The sequence below is a fragment of the Anabrus simplex genome, chromosome 1 (assembly GCF_040414725.1).
Source record: "Anabrus simplex isolate iqAnaSimp1 chromosome 1, ASM4041472v1, whole genome shotgun sequence".
NCBI lineage: Eukaryota > Metazoa > Arthropoda > Insecta > Orthoptera > Tettigoniidae > Anabrus > Anabrus simplex.
In genome coordinates, this window is record NC_090265.1 from 255,227,655 (window position 1) to 255,246,732 (window position 19,078).

The window sequence follows — 19,078 nt, forward strand, 5'->3', positions numbered from 1 at the left end:
ACATGACGATGATGATAATGTTTGTCGTTTAAAGGGGTCTAACATGTAGGTCATCGGCCCTTTATGGTGCGAAATGAGACAAAATGTAACGATAGTTTAAAATTCCAAAATTCGTCCACTGACCGGAATTCAAAACGCGATGATGAAGAACGATTGGATGAATGTGATTGTAAAATAATCAGTGAATCCAACTCAGATATTAAAAGTTAAAGAATAATTCCAAAATCCATCCACTGACTATAATTAACAAAGACGACGATGAACAGTGATTATGAACTTAAAACAATCAGTCGATCCGATCCGCGACTTCTCAGAAGGGACTGATTCCAAAGCACAATCCTCAATCGATGATGCTTCTTGTCTAACGGGTTCCAAAATTCAGATCAACGACCCCCCATAATTGTACTTATCGCTAGTAACGTAGAGCCATGATATTTCTCATGCAGCGGTACTAATCACAAGTAACGTAGATGCACGGTGTTCCACACATTGTGGTACTACTCACAGGTAATGTATTACTCACAGGTAATGCAGTCATATGGTGTTTCTCTCATAATGGCGCCACTGATAGGCAACGCAAACCTATAGTGTTCCTCACTTAGCGGTAGTACTAATCAGAGGGACCCTTAATATCCCGCGGTGTTTTTCACATAGTGGGTACTAATCACAGGCAACGCAAACTTACGGCTTCGCTCATATATTGGTTCTAATCACAGGCAACGCCCAGATCCGTGGTGGTCCTCGGAACGCAGACCCAGGATGTCCACAATCAGACGCTGAAACACCCCAGCGATTATAGCCTCATTTTACCTGCTTGGGGTGTACCAACCCAATCTGGACAGAGGGGAGCCTCCGTCATAGAGGCGGATACTACGGGTATTGTAAGCCCATAGTGATCCACTCACAGACTCATGGTATTCCTCACATAGTGGCACTAGTCACAAGAAAAGTCAACTCATGATATTCCTTGCGTGAAGGAGGTCACGGTTCAACATTCAGCATCGCTTGGTCGTCCCCTTTATTCGCCTCTTAAGACAGACAGGGGATACCGTGGGAGTATTCTTAGTCTCTCTGTCCCCAACCCACAGGGTGTTGTGTGTTAGGTAAGCAAGAGCTACTTGATTTCGCTCGAGTCCGCCGACAAGGCGGTTAGGAACCCCCTATTCGCCACCTAGGGTGTGCCACGTGAGAGTACCACCTCCGCCCTCCCCCCTACCCACTGCGGCACAGCGTAGTAGTTTAGATGTCGAGGTATACGTCCTACTTCTCAAAAAATATTTTTCACTATTCAATTCACAAAAAATCAACGCCAGATATTTCGGCCATTTATAAGTTCCGAATCAGGTCGGAAAAATATTTACGCACTTTTGCCTTAAGCAGACAAAACTCACGCCTATTTGCCTTTATATCGAGAGCAGCGCTGCAGGTGGCAAAGCATATTCATGTCGTGCCTGTTACATGTGATTCTCTAAGGGAGTCGTCACTCCCGTCATTTCTTTTCGTCTTGAAAGAAGACTACCTAGCTCGTTTGTCCCAGTCCTGATTCAACTATAGTTATTCTTTGGAACTGTAATGTTGGCAGAAGTGGGTAAAAGCCAGGGAGTAAAGAATACAAAAATATACGAGAGCCTTCTCCTCTTCTTTGATCTCTGTGATTTTGTTACCTGTGCTTAATGTTTGACATATGGTGGGAACGAGGAACACGTTGACAGTTGAAAATAAGTAAAAAAATGGCATCGTTGGACGAACTGAAAAATGAAATTAAAGCTCTGAAAGAGCAGCTTAAGGCTGAAAGAGAAAAGAACAGTCTTCAACATCCTGCTAGAGAAAAGATTACTCAAATGTCTTCAGAAGTTGTAGATTCCAATCCGTACAGGTTAGGTGTCATATCAGGTTATTTACTGCTTACATCATAATTGTCTCAATTTAAACAGTAGTCACATATTTAACCAAAAGTAAGCTAAGTACTATGGTTAAATGAATTGTAGCATGCTTTCAAATTCATAACTTTAATGTAAGGTCAGTTGGTTGCATACCACCTGTTTGTAAGTGTTGGTTAGAGATGTCATGTTACATATAAATTTTAACTAGCGTAATCTGCAGAAGTATTTCTGCCTATACTAAATATTACTTCTGTTAAATGATAATGGTAACTGTATTTCAAACATTTATTTTGAGAATTCTCTACAGTAATTTGTTCTCTACCGGGCGAGTTGGCCGTGCGGTCAGGGGCACTCGGCTGTGAGCTTGGATCCGGGAGATAGTGGGTTCGAATCCCACTGCCGGCAGCCCTGAAGAGGGTTTTCCGTGGTTTCCCATTTTCACACCAGGCAAATGCTGGGACTGTACCTTAATTAAGGCCACGGCCGCTTCTTTCCACTCCTAGGCCTTTCCCGTCCCATCGTCGCCATAAGACCTATCTGTGTCACTGCGACGTAAAGCCACTAGCAAAAAACGAACAGTTCTCTGAATGTGAATAACATTGGCAGTATTCTACACTAGGTGAGTGACGTCATCTGTCGTCTTATGAATTCTTGTCAGTGTTTATGCGTTTTTTCAGATGTAAGGTCATGTTCTTTTGGTTCTAAAACCAAGTTAAACTGGAGGCAACAGTCTCAGACTGCTATATTACTCTAGCCTCCTGACCCCGACTTGGCAGGTTCGATCCTGACTCAGTCCGGTGGTATTTGAAGGTGCTCAAATACATGAACGTTGTGTTGGTAGATTTACTGGCACGCTACAAAACTCCTGCGGGACTAAATTTCAGCACCTTGGCATCTCCAGAAACCATAAGAAAAAGTAGTTCGTGGGACGTAAAACCAGTAATTATTTACTTGCTTTATTATCCTGTGTTAGGAAAAAATCTCATCTTGTGTTTCCCCGCAACACATGGTTTTCATCACTGCGTGTGAGCTAACAAAACTTTTCACACCCCGAGTAAGGAATATATATATGTATTGTGTGAGAAGACTTGCGACTTATGTTGTGACGTGTACTTAAAGACAGATTGGACTAACCAAATTCTGCTTAATGTAATTAGACATGTAAACATATTTTAATGGCCATTGCAGGGGCGTATGCTGGGATCAAGACGTGGGCTACCACTAGACTTAGGTTACACCCTTTTCGATAGTTGGTTTAGTGAACGTGAAACCTTCAGCACATTGAGCTGCAGCCAATAGCCAACGGAGAAGCCTGTTGCGTGTGTTGTGTTGTGAAGGCAGCTTCACGAGCTACTGCCCTGGCCACTGCTGCTGTCAATACTCAACATGTGACCAGTCGAGATAGAAGCCTAAGTTTTAGCAAATTAAAGTCCAGTTTTGTGGCTAAATGGACAGAATGCTTACCTTTGGTCCGATGGTCCCGGTTCGGTTTTCAGAATCAACCCCCTCACACTATTAATTCCCCTGGCTTGGCGACTGGGTATTTATGATGTCTTCACCATTCATTTTATCTTCATTAGGACACCACCAAGCCTATACAAATGCCATGCACATTATTATTATTATTATTATTATTATATAAGCATGTTGAATTTTACAGCGGTCGTATCCATCGTTCACTGGTTAATTAGCTTCTTCGGGAGATCAGTGATGGTGTTCGACCCATGATCACGGGTTCAATTTCAACCAACAAAAGAGAACACTAAACCTGAAAGAATGCATTTCATTTTAGCAGATCTACCTATAGAAAGAAAACTACATTACTCCTATATAACAGGAGCCCTGCAGTGACTTCCTACAAGGATGTAGAAGTAAACGGGAGTGAAATACTAACACTCCGTTACCTATATAATTACGCCAGACATATAGAGGTGAAGAAGTATATATGATGAGTAACACATGGTTGACAGTTAGCAGCGGCGATCTGACGGAACGAAGCCTAGCACATCTATCACCCCGGTCCCAGCACGCATCGGACATACATCAGCAAGCCGGGTGAAGTGGGTCGAGGGGAGAGGGACGAGAGTCAGGGCTGCGATATCAGTCTCCGATGCTTAGCTCCCAGAAATATGTGCGACGTTTTTTCTCGCTGCTTTTAAGTTTTGTAAATAGAACAATGTGTCAGATGCTTACATTATAATGTGCTTTAGACTTCCATCATTCTCAATTGAGTTTTGGGCTTCACCGATAGCCTTGGTAGCCCTCAGTATACGCCAGTGGGCCATTGGCTGCAATAAATTCTTTATTATTTCCCTGTATGCTCCTCAAAAATTTCATTTTGGCCGCTTGGATCTAACTTTAGTTTTGCTCAAGCAGGATCCAAGCTGTTGAAGCATAGGTCAAAATAGGATGTGTAATAAACCTCTTTGCATGTTATTGACACATTCTTGTTTCATACAGTGTCTCACACACTGGTACAAACTTGCAGATTACTGTATTGTTAAATTAATTTCTCCATCCTGTGAACTAATGCTGCCCAAATATTTAAAAAATTTCCTACTTCTTCAAGACGTCCAAGATTCTTTTGAGGATCTTAGCTGTATGAGGGATCATTGTCACTCTATAGTTTTCACACAGCTTCCTGTCTCCTTTCTTAAAGATTAGTATGATGACACCTTTAGTCCACTCCTTTGGAAGAGTCTGTACAACAATTGTAGACCAATTGTTCCTTCTACTGTTATCATTTCTTTAGTGACCTCATCAATTTCAGCTGCTTTCCCTTGTCTCATCCTTTTACTGGCCAACTGAATCTCTGCCATGGACACCTTATTTCCCTTACCTTCCGTGTGCAATGAATCTGATACTTCCCCTTCTTGTACGTTTTAAAGCTACTCAAAAGTATCTTTCCCATCTCTGCAATTTATCCTTGTGCAGTGTCATCATTCTCCTCTTCATCTATACTAATATTATAAAGAAGAAACATTTGTTTGTTTGTAATGAATAGACTCAAAAACTACTGAACCTATTTTAAATATTACTTCACCTCTAGAAAGCTACATTGCGAGTAACATGGGCTGTATTTTATTTTCAAAACAATTCGAGGCGGGGGCACGGGTGGGGGGGGGGACACACACATAAAAATAATAGGCTAATATAGGCAAAGTATCGAATTTGTCGTATAAGGACAAAACAAAGCTCAATTCAATCCTCTTGACGCAAAGAACAAAACTCGGTAAGCCCTACGAGCCTGAAAACCATATTTTAATGCCCTAAAACCAACCGTTACGGAGATATTGGCACCACACTACCCCTGCTCTAGAAATCGGATAAAGTAATGAACTGCCATAACCATGGCAACGTCAGCTCCAGGATTCTACAGCAGCGAAACTATCTACAATAAATCACAAAAACCTAACATGTTACAGACATGAAAATTGATATTTGGATTCCCCTTTAAAAATAAAAGAACACAAATTTTAGTTTTCAGAAAATCCACTTGGGTGGGGCGTGAAAAGAAGTGAGGAAGGAGTTGAATTATTTATATGAGGATACATACTGTATATCTCAAAAAATGATGATGTTACAGACTTTAAAATTGGTACTTGGAATCTCCTTTAAAAATGAACACACTCTTTTTGGAAAGTCCACTTAAGGGGGTGAAAAGAATGAAAAAGCGGGTGGATTTTTAAAATGAGTATCTTCTTCTTCTATCGCTTTACCCCACACCTGTGGTTTTGCGGGTGCGAACTGTGTGGCTCGTGGATTTGACCCTGTTTTACGGCTGGATGCCCTTCCTGACGGCAACCGTATGTGTAGGGATGTAATCTATGCTTCTATACTAATATTATAAAGAGGAAAATTTGTATATTTGTGTGTAATGGATAGACTCGAAAACTACTGAACCAATTTTAAAAATTACTCACTTATAGAAAGCTACATTGCCAGTGAGTAACATGGGCTGTATTTTATTTTCAAAACAATTCGAGGGGGGGCGATGGGGGAAATATTAAAATAATAGGCTAATATAGGCAAAATCAAATTTGTCGTACAAGGACGAGACAAAGCTCATTTTAAGCCCCTGGACGCAATGAACAAAACTCGGTAAACCCTTCAGGCCCGAGGCCCTAAAACCAATCTTTATGGAGATATTGGAACCACACTACCCCTGCTCTAGGAATCGGATAAAGAAACTAACGGCCGTAACCCTGGCAACATCAGCTCCAGGATTCTACAGCAGCTAGATTATGCATATATGTTTGGGCATAGCTGCCAACCAAAATTGATACACATATGACTTACTATCTGGAAAAAATAAACTGTTGTGTAAGACGCTCATTAATATTTAGAAATTTCATGATCCGTATTGAAGTGGGATTACAATATTTGAAATTAAGAGGGTTCCTCCTATTCAATACAAAGATGTTTATTAACATGGAAGAATCACATATCGTTCACATGAGGTACTAGTTTCGGCACCAAATATGTGCCATCATCAGCCACAAAGTCAAATCGGGCAAACACAATAAAACATTAAAACAACTTTAAACACACTATAACACCAAAATGAAATGCAACTTCATCATGTACCATATTTTATTTCATATTCATCTGTGCAAGTGTTATAGTGTGTTTTTAAAGTTGTTTTAAAGTCATATTTCATATTCATCCATGCAGGTGTTATAGTGTGTTTAAAGTTGTTTTAATGTTTTATTGTGTTTGCCCGATTTGACTTTGTGGCTGATGATGGCACATATTTGGTGCCGAAACTAGTACCTCATGTGAACGATATGTGATTCTTTCACGTTAATAAACATCTTTGTATTGAATAGGAGGAACTCTCTTAATTTCAAATATTGTAAGACGCCCATAGCACTCCTTTGGGCGGGGATGGAAAGGGAGTGAAGTATAAAAATAATAGCCCCGGAGATCTCTGTAGTACAGCGACCAGCGGTTGCCGACGGGCCTCCGTTTTTACGTACTGGCTTAGGTTTCAGCATTTTGCGGAGTCTGTTACCTATAGTTTAAACTATTTTCTATCAAATCATGGAGTAGTAGGATCACTAATGTTATTAGTGCCAATATTTTGGTCCACTTTTACGATCATTGTAACCATGAAAACAACCTATATCGCCCATGACTTGAAAACATTTCTCAACATTTATACTCAGATTCATTATATGATGTGCGACATGACTGACAAGCCCTGAGAATTATAATTCTTGATAATTATAGTAGTTTCTTTTATGCATCGCGTATTTCCTTGATCATTTGTAATAGTTACGAAATGTCGGATCAAACAAATACATTCAAAAATATTTACATTTGTGGTACTATCTAGCGGAAGTATACTTACACTAAACCTGCAGCTTTGTAAAGAGAGCAGGTATATCTAGGTGGGAATGAAGGAAAAACATGGTAGCGAAAGATCTTAGAGGTTGACGCTAATTAGGAACTAATATTTAGAGGCCCCCATGAAGAAAAGAAAAAGAAGATACACTAATTCCAAACATGACAAATAATTTCTACGTACTTAAGTAAATACACCAGTGATATAAATATCTAATGAAGTCAGTCACACCGATAGTATGAGTGACTAAAGCCAGTTTCTGATAACCCATACGAAGAACGGGTACTTCTGCTAGTTTTTAATAAAGTTAGCACTTTTACCTGAGATTTTCTTGCTTTTTTTCATTCCTCTTACATCTGTTTGCAGAGAATCTGTGAATTTTTGCCGTTATTTCTTTTTCTCTTCTTGAACCACTTTGGAGTATTTCTTCTTGCAGTTCCTGTATTGTGTTTCTCAGCCATATTTTCATGTTTGTTTCTTTCATTACACTTTACCCTGTCATTGCACTGGGGCGTTTCTTGATCTTTCTTCCTTCCTTATACTCCTCCACAGGTCTTTTCTGGAGCTCCCACCATGACTTAAAGTATGCCCATTCTTCCATCCTTCAGATGTCTTCCTTTAGTTATCTTGTTTTTATTGTGTGCCTGAAACACTCCTTTTATTTCCTTTTTCTGTAATTCCACACCCTTAGCTTTCTCAGTCATATCTCAATCATCTTTTGTTTTATCCCATCTTTAACTTTGTTACCACTGTGATCTTCATAAGATTCACTTAACAGGGCTGTTACACCTACCAACATTTTTCTATTCCCTTTCTCGACCAAAATGTAATCTATCTGGGTTTTGATTTTGTTATTGCAGCTATAGCCTCTTATCTTCTGTTTTTCTTTCAAAATCATGTGTTACCAATAATAAACTCATTTCTTCTACAAAAGTCTGTCAGGATATCTTCTGCCTTGTTGCTCTTGCCATATCCAAATGGTCCTATAATATTATCTCCTTTTCTTTTTTTGATCTATGATTTTCTCCTATGATCATGACTTGTTTGTCTTGTACATGGCTTTTCAGATCTTTCAAGGTATTCCTCTAAATCTGTATTCCCTGTTTGTGGAGCATACCCTTGAATTATATCTGTTACACCAGTTTCAAGTCTCAATCTGAATTTAATCTCCCTGTCTTTTATAGGCTACTTTCCACCAACTCTAGGTTTTCCTTTAGGTCTTGTCTAATTGTGAAGCCTACACCATTTGTCTTCTCTTCCTCAACTGTAGTATAAGGTGTACCCTTTCTTCAGTTTTCTCTCCGTTTGATCTTGCTGATTCCCAGCAATGCAATCTCATTGTTGATCAAGGAATCTTCTATTTCTTCCACTTTTCCTGTCACTGCATTGATGGTCCTTGTCTTGATGTATTCAGTTGCTGGTTACCCATTTCTCACTCTCCCAGTATCATAAGAACTGCGTGTCAACTTTGGGGAACGCCCTAGCTGTTTCCAAGGTTTCAGTACATTTGTCATCATATAGACTTTTATTACGATGGTTTCACAACTCCAAAGGCCATTTTAGAACTACTGCCAGCCAAAACTTGTGGGCCACTTCTAACATGGAGAACAGATGCTTTTTGTTGCCATTCCTCTAGAGTACAGACGCTCCTGTTGATACGGGATTTTAGTGGCATTTCCTCCATTGAGGGCCCATTTTCCTTCTATAAGGACTCTTTGCCCGCAGCCTTTGGTCCTTATAGTGGGTCAGGTTATTTACCGCCGCCCAACTTGCGGTATGGAGATGCTGGCTGTATGATCTACTCTTATCACCATAGCAGATATGGTCAGATAGCTTATGCTTATTGCCAATCAAATAGGGTGAGTGTACTAGTAAATGACTAGTAATGACCAGATAGAACTTGACATTTTGAATAAGTTCCTCCAAGATTCTATCCGGTCACAGAAAATGTGCATAGGCAGCTCGTGTTTTGTTTTCCACTAATTTATAAATTGAAGTCATTAACGGTTGATACAATATTAGTATGCCTTATTGATATTTCCAGATTTGTAAAAACGTATCGCCGAGCTCGATAGCTGCAGTCACTTAAGTGCGGCCAGTATCCAATAATTGGGAGATAGTGGGTTCGAGTCCCACTGTCGGCAGCCCTGAAGATGGTTTTCCGTGGTTTCCCATTTTCACACCAGGCAAATGCCAGGGCTGTACCTTAATTAAGACCACGGCCACTTCCTTCCAATTCCTACGCCTTTCCTATCCCATCGTCGCCGTAAGACATATCTGTGTTGGTGCGACGTAAAGTAAATAGCAAAAATAAATAAAAACGTATCTATACCTGTATGTATGCTTGTACTGCCCCTTACATACTTTTTAAAAAATTAATTAAGAAAATGAAGTTCTTATAACTTTGTTTTATTTCTTATCATTTACTGGTACAAGAGTAGTCAACAAAAAGATCAAAATGGCTATTCATTGGTATTCAAGCAAACAGGAAGTTTGTTACCATGCTGTATTTCTTGTACCTTCTGTTGTATTTCAGGGTACTAAACTAACTAATTAAGCACTCATTCTTCAGACATAAACTGAGGAAAATTTTGTTTTCTCAGATAAATAATTTTAATAATTAAGTGGAAATGTTTAATTTTATGGACCTTAAATGGTCATTTACTGGAGCACTTACTCTACCATGCTTGGCCGTATGTTGAGAGGCAAAGGCAAAACACTGTATATATATTGACATATCACCGTTTCTTCTAATTCCGATACCTCATAGAGCTGCGCATGATGTACATGGTGTAATAGTTGCATGCAGCATTAGTTGGTTGCTTGGTTGTGTATTATTTCAAATATTTCACATACTGCCTTCAATTTGTTTCAGTCGGTTAATGGCCTTGAAGAGAATGGGAATAGTCGACAATTATGAAAAAATTCGAGAGTATACTGTAGCAGTTGTCGGTGTTGGTGGCGTTGGAAGTGTTACTGCCGAGATGTTGACACGTTGTGGCATTGGCAAGGTCATTACACACTGATATTTCATTTCTTGTGGTGGGTCAGATTATGCATCACTTTTTAAGTTTTAAGTTATTTTAATAAGTTGGTGTTTTTCACTTGATAAAACATTTCAGTTAACCCTTAATTACTTGTGTCAGGTCACAGAGATCTGAGAACATTTTCTTTTTTTAAATTTTCTTTGATATATAGTAATATAAATTATTGTTAGCACCATGTCATTTCATCTGCTGTTGAGCTATTTGTCATAGTGCAGTAAGGGTCATTGCTGACTAATTTCTTGCGCATCTGCTATAGTTATGGGATTTGACCTGACACGAGTGTGTGTATTCTGCAAGAAGATATATGTAGAAAGACTAGAAAATAAGTGAGCGGCTAAACAGATATCTTATTTTATATGTAACTGTTATGTTATGGGGTGGCTCCATAGTTTAACTGGTTAGCATGCTGATCTTTAGTTCAAGAGTTCCTGTTCGACTCTCGCCTGGGTCGGAGATTTTGCCCTTCATTGGTTATTTCCTCCAGCTCGGGCCTGGGTGTTTGTGCCCTCTTCAATATTAGATTTCATTGCATGTATTTCCCCCACGCTCACAAGTGGCAGGTCGCCCATGGGTGTCAACTGGAAATACTTGCACAGGCCCTCTCTGAAGACCATACAACATAATATATAACGTTCTGTAATAGTCGTTAGAGTGGTGTGTGTAGCGTGTGTATTAAGACTGATACAAACATCCAGTGCCTGATCAAGAGGAATCAACCACATGAAGTTAACATCCTCGGCCCGGCCAAGAATTGAACCCAGAGCCCTTTGAATCGAAAATCATCACGGCGATCATTCAGCCAAGGATCAAGACTTCATATTATGCATAAGAGTGAATAATTTTCTTCATATTACACATATACTTTTCTATTTGCAACTGTGGGTCTAAAAGATCCAACGCATGTGTTCATGTAGGCCTACCTCTATGTCATGCAAGTATTTAAGCGTTAAAGTGGTTAACTGTAGTTATTTGATAACATTGTCACAATATTGACTAAACACTGAAATCATAAGCAATATTGACAAATCATATGGATATGTTCTTGTTAGTGGCTGATACTTATTTTGCAGTATACGCTATTATTTGATATAGATGTTGATTCCCATATGGGACCTGAAATATCTGTCCCAAATGAGTAAATTTATAATACCAATATAAATGGTCTGTCATTGGACATTATAAATTTTCCAGCTGACTCATTCCTGGTTGACCGGGCGAGTTGGCCGTGCGGTTAGGAGTGCGCAGCTGTGAACTTGCATCCGGGAGATAGTGGGTTCGAACCCCACTGTCGGCAGCCCTGAAGATGGTTTTCCGTGGTTTCCTGTTTTCACACCAAGCAAATGGGGCTGTTCCTTAATTAAGGCCACAGCCGCTTCCTTCCCATTCCTAGGCCTTTCCTATCCCATCGTCACCATAAGAGCTATATGTGTCGGTGCGACGTAAAACAAATAGCAAAAAAAATTCCTGGTTGCCAGTGTTTTGCCCCAGTGTGTAGGTTCCCTATGGGAATCAACATCTATATCATCTAATGGCCAGGCGGGCATCAATTTTTGGTAATGAGATGAAGTCTCTCGTAGTGCATTGTTACTGCCGGTGGCTTCAAGTAGCTTACGCAGTGGCCTCCACGGTATGCACTAGCCATGCGTCTTGGTGGGTGTGCTATTTAACATTTGATGAGCCCAACTTAGCACACTGGTGCGAAATCCTGGCAACCAGGAATGAGTTAGCTGGAAAATTTATAATGTCCAATGATGGACCATTTATATTGGTATTACACTATTATTTTCTTTACAATGTATTGAACAGGTGGAAACCTTTTATCCTTAATCAACATTGTAAATTTCAATTCAATATGGACCATAATGAAATTCTTAACATTAAATTATTTTCTTATTAATCCTGTCTGCACCTAGTTCATATCTCTCTCTCTCTCTCCTGTGTGTGTGTGTTTTTTGTTCGCAAAAGTTTTAGTGATACTTCTTTGTATGGGGGTGAGGAGTAAGGAGGGAGCTAGCCTGGTTCCAGTAATACTGCCAACTGAATGGAAATGAAATCTGAATTGAATCAATAGTATCATCGATCGAAAGGAATTTTTTGAACCTTTACTATCTTAAGCCAATAACTGTGTCACACGCGCATTATATAACATTTCTGGATGCGAATTTTGTTCCTAGCATGAATTCTATATTTTGGCTTTGCTGTGAAACAACAACAGTACTAGTACATAAAGTGTACGCCAGATGTCTCACGGCGACTCATAGTTAGTGTTCAAGGTTGCCAATACGAATCTCAAAGATTGTCGAGGTCTACCGATTCAGCACTAGGGAGTCCAGGTATCACCGAAAGTTTCACAAGTAGTACTTTTCGGTCACTAAACTGGCTATGTAACATTACCCTTCAGGAAAATAACATTACAATAAACAGCTTAATGGAAAAATAATATTGTAGAAGTGATCTTTGGTGTTCCATGTTTATATTTATTACCTTTCTTCTCTTGAAAATGTAGAATATTTTATTGTGCTCTGTATACAAACCATGTGTTTGATATTTTGTTGAATGTAGGTTTACTATAGCTGATGGTTGCATGATCAGTTGCTGGTTGTCGAATCTAAGACACTGTAAGGTAATAGATTTTTTGTTTTGTATTCTTCTGAAAGAGCAGTGTTCAAACTGAGATTGAACTAAGAAGCTGATTGAAGGGATGTGAAAGAGTAGGATGGTGAAAATGTTTTCTTTCATATAAAATACATTCTATAGACTTGACATTAGGTTTTTATAATTGTATGGTGTGTGGTTAGGGCCGCGCAGCTGTGAGCTTGCATCTGAGAGATAGTGGGTTCGAACCCCACTGTCGGCAGCCCTGAAGATTGTTTTCCATGGTTTCCCATTTTCACACCAGGCAAATGCTGGGGCTGTACCTTAATTAAGGCCACGGGCGCTTCCTTCCCATTCCTAGGCCTTTCCTCTCCTATCATCGCCATAAGACCTGTCTGTGTCGGTGCGACATTAAGCAAATAGCAAAAAAATTTTATTGTAGAGGAAAAATAAAGGTGAAACTGATAAGTAACAAAATGGGAAAACTGGACTAATGCCATTCAGATACAGTAATAGAACAACAATGATTATCATCTTTCTCATTATTTATTATAATTATAGAGTAATTTATATTCACTGTACTGTAATTTTATTTAGAATGGAATAAGGCAATGAGACCGGGACTGGAGCACAGCAGTGTACGAAGATGTTATTTACTATTAGCTTCTTCTGGGATTAGGGGTAGATTCTTACTGGCAGTCAGACATTTATGTTGGCAGTTGCTTTGCTTTGCTTGGAGTTACAGGCATAGGCTATAATCTTTCATCCTTGTTGTTCATTAGTATACATGGGTAATTTACTGAAAGGTGTGAAATGGCAGCGATTCAGTTGGGTGGAAATGTAAGCAGTTTGGCCTACGCCACAATGTGCATCTTAACCCTTTCAGTCCCAATGTTGCTTTAGGTTAACATGATATTCAGTACATACTGTAACTACTCCTACCACTACTGTTACTATTAATTTCCTTCACACAATATACTTTAAATTGGTTGAGCGCCAGTTGCTGTAATAAGCAACAAAATTCGCAGAGCTTGCCTCTTATATTAATTATACTCAAGACGTGAGTTGATAAACTCTCACATCTGGCAATATACAGGAATATGGATCAGGAAAATTTTAGATTATGGTTGCATTTCCACAATTGAGGATTGTACGTGGAAATGTAATGACTTATTATTAAAAGAAAACTGAATTCACGACTATAGTTTACATCGCAATGAACTTGCATTGCCGTACTTTAATTTAATATAATGAAAAATTCCCTGTGAGATTTATTGTTACATAAAACTTGATCTGAATTTAAAAGCTATGGGCATTTAGTGAGAATTAATTGCGAGATCGCCGTTGATTAAATTCTTCTTCATGTTATTTATGCATAACGTGTCTGATACTGTAATTACCTGATGTCTGCACACACCACTGTTGAACTTGCAATTCCTGGAAAAACTGTTGGGTCGAAGTTGGCAGTCGTCTTCTGTTATCTCCTCTTCTTACATAACCTGGAGTTGACCTACTTTCCCTGTCCGAGTGTAGTGCCCTCCAATGCGGTTATGTCCACTCAATATTTTTTGTTAGAAATTGGGAACCACTACAGAAGAACCTGTAATATTCAGGCATGCTGTCTACCCTAGTTTCACACATCCGGATAGCTAATATAGAGACTGTTGAAATAAATACAACAGTTCTGTGCAGTGTTAGATGTATCTATAGTTCGCGCACCTTTTAGTGATACATGGACACTAGTGCTGAATCGGTTGACCTCGATTATCTTCAAGATTCGTATTGGCAACCTTTGAAACAGTCGCTTAAGTGCGGCCAGTATCCAGTATTCGGGAGATAGTGGGTTCGAACCCCACTGTCGGCAGCCCTGAAGATGGTTTTCCGTGGTTTCCGATTTTCACACCAGGCAAATGCTGGAGCTGTACCTTAATTAAGGCCACGGTCGCTTCCTTCCCAGTCCTAGGCCTTTCCTGTCCCATCGTCGCCATAAGACCCATCTGTGTCAGTGCGACTTAAAAGCCAATAGCAAAAAAGGAACAAACTTTGCATTGAGAAATGTTATATAATGTGTGTATGACACATGTAAATGTGAGGAAAGGAACGTTAAGGATGACACAAACAACCAGTCCCCAGGGTAGGGATGTTAATCATTTACAATTAAAAACCCCTGACCCTGCCAGGAATCGAAGCCGGGGCCGCCGGGTGACAGGCGGTCGCGTTGCCACCTTCACCGTGGAACCGGACTGTATTAAGACTTATTATAGATAATAAAGGTTTAGAAAATTTATATCGATCAATCATATTATCGATTCAATTCAGATTTAATTTCCATTCAGTTGGCAGTATTACCGGAACCGGGAGAGCTCCCTCCTTACTCCTCATCTCCATACAAAGAAATATTGCTAAAAGATGTGCGGACTATACGTTTAATTTAATTCTCGAACAAAGTTCGCGAATTGCATAGTAGAATTCAATAAAGAATTTGATGAACACTGACTTGTTAACTGCATGTATCGGTTAAATTCGATATATATACTGCCTGTACATCTACAGACCACGGCACTAAGTCTCCAGTCAATCTACAGTAATAAACTTGTATTAAGAGTTCTTTTTTTAATGCTATTTGATCTGGGCGTCGACCTAGAAAGATCTTTTGCCCCTACCTGCACCATATGTGAGGAACCTGCATCTATTTTGTAAATGGCGGAAGTGTAAAGTGTTGAATGTGAGGAAAGGAACGTTAAGGATGACACAAACAACCAGTCCCCAGGGTAGGGATGTTAATCATTTACAATTAAAAACCCCTGACCCTGCCAGGAATCGAAGCCGGGGCCGCCTGGTGACAGGCGGACACGTTGCCACCTACACCGTGGAACCGGACTGTATTAAGACTTATTATTTCGCAATTAAATGTTGCTGCTTCTCCATGAGATTACACAGATCAGAACACTCCTCTTAGATCAGGCCAGACCTCTTAGACCTCCTCGACCACACAATTTAGACCACCTCTTAGAGGACACAACTATCCTTACATCAACTTATATAAACTCGTGATGACCACTCAGATCCCGTCTATCTGGTCATCCCTTCCACATCGACACGCACTTTGCAAAATCAGTCATGTGTCAAAATAGCTTCCCCACACGTACAAACGGTCACCACCTAGATATGTCAACAGAAAATTTGCTTGCCTAATACCACCTCGGTTAATTGGTTGCAACATGTCATGCCAGCTCATCTGCCTACAGATACCAGTTAAAGTATGACTATTTCAAATCAACAAATCTCACTTTATTTACAGAATAATTACAAATAGAATTCCCTTATCCAGTGATTAAATGATATAATATGCATTATACCTAATTTTATTACAGTCTAAATGATGAAAATTAGAATATAAAATCTAATGAATCGGGTCAGTTAATGAAAATAATACTAATAAAGGCTCAATGAAATCTGTAAACCTGTTGTACAGTTAAAATACATGCACTAAGCTTTTTATTTTCCCCTACGAGGCAAGAGGGGCGTGCAGCTGTGAGCTTGTATCCAGGAGATAGTGGGTTCGAGCCCCACTGTTGACAGCCCTGAAGATGGTTTTCCGTGGTTTCCCATTTTCACATCAGGCAAATGCTGGGGCTGTACCTTAATTAAGGCCAAGGCCACTTCCTTCCCACTCCTAGCCTTTTACTATCCCATAGTCACTCTAAGACCAATCTGTGTCGGTGTGACGTAAAGCAAGTTGTAAAAAAAATATATATATTTTTCCCTGAGTTCCAATGTTGCTGTGAATTAACTGCAGATGTAAGCTTTCATAATCCGTCAACAGATGGCAGAAAAATCAAAGTCGTATGTAATTTATCTTACGTAAAAAAAAGGTTGAAAATGGTGTACTGCGTGGTATCTACATTCTGTATATTATAAGTGAGAGTATGTTGCATTAAGAGTGTGTTTATTTTATTTGGTGTAAAAAGCTTTAAAAATGCTGTGTGTACCAGATAAATTTAAATTTAAAAACATTATTTTGTTATAAAGAGGTTTGATGTTGTTAATCTAAAAGCAACATTGAGACTCAAGGGGTAAACCGTGCTACCATATCCTAACCTCGAAAGATACAGAAATTGAGGATATTCTTGAGAAACTTGTTGACGGGACAATGCCAGACTTCAAGATAGTGATTCAGTGGTTCGATAGGAAGGTAATCAAATTTATTTCTACACATGTAGGTATAGATCCAGAAGATAAGTGCCAGCAATGGAGCCAGTAGGAAAAGAAAAATGTGGAAATAGACTGTCCCCACCAAGTGATGAAAGAATATAATCAGTTCACGGGGGGGAGTAGATCTAGCAGATATGTTGCTTGAGCTATACAGAATAGACATTAGATTGGTCAAGTGGTATATGGGAATTGTGTTTTGGTGTATTAGTGTTGCAGTAATCACTGCATGACTACTGTAACATAAACCTAAAAAGCAGCGAGGAGAAAAATGTATGTATTCCCTTGTAAAATTTCACTTAGAAATATCTCAAGCACTGACTAAGGCAAGGATGGATCTGAATCAAAAGCGTAGCCGACCAAATGACAGTCCAGTTCCAGAACCCAATCAAAAAAAGTTTACTCCAAGACCAGTCGATGATGTCAGGTATGATGCATATGGATCCATGCTCAGTATGAAACGAAGAAAGGCCAATGTAAATTTGATCCTAGCGGAATTACCCAGCTGACCTGCTTTAAATGCAGAATTAATTTGTGTTTGACAGGAGCTAAGAACTGCTTTTTCTAATTTCATAACAAGTGATTGAGGAAACATTACATTTTGACACATGATTTACTGCTCTATTTACTTTTGTAGAATTAAATAATGAAAAACTGTTAGATTCAGCTTACTTTGTTTGCTAGATATAATTTTGTAAATTGCTTTGTGAAATATGTATGTCGCATTTGAATGTTACCACTGGCTCCCAATTTTAACTGAGAGCAACATGCTGAATTTTCTAAATTTATGGGGGAAATTTTTGAAAATTGTTAAGAAACATGATCAAAACATGATCACTGTGTTCCAAAACAACTGTTCTAAAGGAGAAAAAATTCCTCCAAAAAATGATTTGGTGGTTAAAGGGCTAATGGCAGACTGTGCTGAAAGCCTGCAATCTAATATCTTGGAACTTGAAAAGAGGTGCAGTGAGTATGATACAGAAAGTAGCATATTCAAGACTGCAGTGATGTCATTAAGTAAAAATCCTAAGAGGATTCAATTTTAGGTACAAAACTAGAATAGGTAGATCATTTCATCAAAGATAATGCAGTTTGCTCGCACTTGCGATCAACTGTATTCTGTTACAGAGAAGTCCCAGACGTAACACTCTTTACACTGGTCTTTCTTCAGACCTATTTTGCTGTATAGAAGTGAAAGCTAGGTGGATTAAGGATATCTTATTCGTAAATTAGAGGTAAGAGATATGAACGTAGCAAGAATGATTGCTGGTACAAACAGGTGGAAACAATGACTGAAGGGTACTTGGAAAGAGAAAATAATGCCTAAATTAGGAATGTGTACTCTATGGATGAAACTCTATGCATAAACCAGTTTTGGTGGTGGGGTCATGTGAAGCGAATGGAGGAGGATATGTTACAATGGTTAGACTTGGTTTGTAATGATTTTAGTTAATGAAAAGAAGTGTGGAGCTAAGTGAGGCCACAGAACTACGTGTAAATAGAGGGTTGTGGAGATGCTTATTTCATTCACAGGGGCTGTCAGACTGAATATTGAAAGGCGTTAATAACAGTCTATATTGAAGGTGTAATGTATGTAAGTGGTACATAAGACATAGATCTAGAAATGTTAACAGTCATCAGTGTTAATTACTCTTTTTTTTTTTTTTTAATCTTGCAGAATTTGGACTAAATATTTCTGGAGATCTTCCTTAAATTTTCTAGTTTCAGTATATTTTTGCTATTGATTTAAGGTACAAAATAAGGTCAGTATCATGTAGTTTGTTTATTATAAAACATACAGAAACCACATATGGCAAGTAAGAGTCCAGTACTCAACATGTCAGGACACTGCACATTATCAATCATTTTCCTTTCTTTTGGCAATCATCTAGTGTATTTACAAATGCTAAGATAGATGCTGAAATGCAGTATTGCATCAGCTATACTTGTGTGGTGTTTAGCTGTCCTTTCAAAAGGGGTCTTGGACAACCATC

At 39.0% G+C, this 19,078-nt stretch overlaps 1 protein-coding gene across 1 annotated transcript in view; it reads left to right on the top strand.

The window, feature by feature from the left end:
* The first annotated feature begins 1,644 nt into the window (after positions 1-1,644).
* The window catches only part of Uba5 (Ubiquitin-like activating enzyme 5), a 72,099-nt gene continuing 54,665 nt past the window's right edge, over positions 1,645-19,078 (top strand). Inside the window, exons 1-2 of the mRNA XM_067159315.2 lie at positions 1,645-1,876; positions 10,106-10,241. Of these exons, the coding sequence (XP_067015416.1) occupies positions 1,731-1,876; positions 10,106-10,241 (282 nt within the window). The 5' untranslated portion in view covers positions 1,645-1,730. The remainder of the gene's footprint in view (positions 1,877-10,105; positions 10,242-19,078) is intronic.